We start from the raw sequence: 2,500 nt of genomic DNA, 5'->3' as shown, positions 1-2,500 counted from the left end.
TACCGGAATCCCAAGGACTGCTGGGTGTCGTTCTACAACATCGTCAACGGCACGAGACTCGGACGATCCTATGACGGCACGTGGTCCCACTTCTTTGAACTCATGATGGACACAGGATGTGAGTGTTGGTGGACAGTACTGAATGGTCCAGGTTTCGAATCATGTGAAAGCCACACCCTCCTCTACTGCATCCCCCAGTTCCCTCACCCCACTTATAATACACTTTGAACACTGGTGTGGATGGTAGTCTTTAAGTTTATACCTGAAATATTTCTGAGGTCACAACATGTGTGTCACGTGAGGAAATGAACAATGAACGACACTATATTTGTACAAATTCTTTGTTGAAAAAGGATACGAAAACAAAGCACACTTGCACGTGCTGTACTTAAGCATCGTACTCACCCGTGTACATACAACCCGATTTCAACGCTGAGACGTCACAAGTGTTATGAACAATATGAAGCAATGCAATTATTTGTAATACATTGTCAATCAATACAACGGAATGCAGTGTGGTCTTGTCCAGTACCATAAGTATGATTCAATTCAATACAGCATTGTTACTGCAAATGCTGCTGTAGTGTCTGATGGCTTCTTCCTGGCCAGTTATTTCATCTACTGCTGGATCCGCTCCTGATATTCCTTCTGGTGATGCTATCAGAGCAATCACATTACTTGATTTATTCATACCATTGCTTAACTACTGATGCCACTACTACCACCATCAATATAAAAATGATGGACAGGTCAACGTTTGTGAAGTGACTGTGGTGGTTGTGATATATATATATATATCTATCACAACCACCACAGTCAGGTGTATATATATATATATATATATATATATATATATGGTGGAGTGGCCTTGTTGGCTATCATGAAACCACGAACTGAGAAATATCATAACTTATAAACAATAAGGCCCAATAGAAAGACTATGAAGAACGTGAGATATATTTTAGACAATACTGTTTATACTTCAAACTGGAACCTTCAATATCAAACTCTCTACAAATGTTCCGATAATGACTTGTGTCATGAACCTATCTTTTTATATTTTAAGAGCCTCGGCATCCAAACAATTAAAGGGTCGTGACTCACTGATGGTACATCACCTTTTATCAATCTGTTTCAATCTAGTCTTTAATCGACAATCCCAGAAGTGTATACACCACGACAAATACAACATCTGAATTTGATAGTCATTCCAAATTGTATAAACCAAATTGTATGAACCTTAGATGATACTTAAAGCTCCGCTGAAATTCCAGAAACTTCTTAATTCAGACACACACCATTAGTGAACTATGACACTTCGTGAGCGGAGCCATCATCTCACAGTTCTAATCATTTTAAAGCCATTATTAGACGTGTGTGTGTTGTGTGTGTGTGTGTTTGTTTTTTTGTTTTTTTTTAGACTGGTTCGGGGACTGGTTTGATCACGTGTTGGAATGGGAGAAAGCAAAGAGCGATCATCCGGATGATATCTTCTTCTCCTGCTATGAGCTGATGAAGAGGGTAAATATGGTGGTGTTTTGAAGGTTGGTGTGTTGATTCAAATCATTTAACCAAAAGGAACTTCATATATACACTGAAAGATATATATGTTTTGATTCAGAATCTGACAACTGGCCTTAGGTATATTCAAAATTAAAAACCCGCAGAGAGATTATAGTCCTTGCAGACGTCAGTTTTTAATCCAGTATTAAGTATTATAAGGCGAGCTGGACAGTGACAGTTTAGTTTTCACTGTAGTTTAATTATTGTCCTTTTTTTCAGGTTGTTTTTATCTGAATTATGAAATGAATCCGTTCCATTTAATGTCTCAAACACCGTATGAAAATCTTACAATGTGCGAGATGTACAGTCAACTTTCTTCCGAATGGCGTTTACCATTAAACACAGAAAATTAACAGAAAACATGATATGGTGTATGTGAAACTCGTAATGACAACTGATAAATATTGAAACCTTTTGAATACTGAGTACAGAACTCTTCATCATCACGAACAGCACGAAAAATAATCTCTTTATTATTATGGATGGCTCTGCACCGCCTTCTTCAAAGGAATAAAAATTATACAGAATGAGGGTAAATAACTCTAATGGAGAAGACCGGAAAGTCCTCTGGAACAAAGTAACATCCTCTTCCAGTTCGATTAGGAAATAGTTGAGGCGCACAGAAACATCGAGGGTTGCCTACCCAATCTCACTATCCAGTTTTGAAAGAAAAACAATGTTTATAACACTATTAATTTGTGTTTCAGAAACTATTTAGTTCAATGTTGTGAAAGGTACTTTTGGCAAATGTATCAATTCAAATATTCTAAGCAATGAAAACCAAGTTATTTTTATTTTCATCTAGCTGCCTTGGATTGAACATGAGTGGTAGTCGGTCAGCTCTGACACACCTTATTAGTGCCAGTCCTATGAGAAGATGAGAGTGCCAGTGTTGACCATTCTGAAAGGGCCATAAACAGCAAACCACTCACAAAAA

At 37.6% G+C, this 2,500-nt stretch overlaps 2 protein-coding genes across 2 annotated transcripts in view; one reads left to right on the top strand and one right to left on the bottom strand.

Moving 5' to 3' along the window:
• Positions 1 to 1,542, top strand: part of LOC143294614 (sulfotransferase 1A1-like) — an 8,998-nt gene extending 7,456 nt beyond the window's left edge. The window contains exons 3-4 of the mRNA XM_076605990.1: positions 1 to 118; positions 1,421 to 1,542. The exon at positions 1 to 118 is cut by the window's left edge and continues 55 nt beyond it. Of these exons, the coding sequence (XP_076462105.1) occupies positions 1 to 118; positions 1,421 to 1,542 (240 nt within the window). The remainder of the gene's footprint in view (positions 119 to 1,420) is intronic.
• Positions 1 to 2,500, bottom strand: part of LOC143295515 (sulfotransferase 1B1-like) — a 380,130-nt gene that overhangs the window by 123,066 nt on the left and 254,564 nt on the right. The window lies entirely within an intron of this gene.

The sequence above is a fragment of the Babylonia areolata genome, chromosome 20, assembly GCF_041734735.1.
Source record: "Babylonia areolata isolate BAREFJ2019XMU chromosome 20, ASM4173473v1, whole genome shotgun sequence".
NCBI classification, from domain to species: domain Eukaryota; kingdom Metazoa; phylum Mollusca; class Gastropoda; order Neogastropoda; family Buccinidae; genus Babylonia; species Babylonia areolata.
Note: the sequence above shows the minus strand (reverse complement) of the source record. Positions and strands in the feature narration are given on the sequence as shown.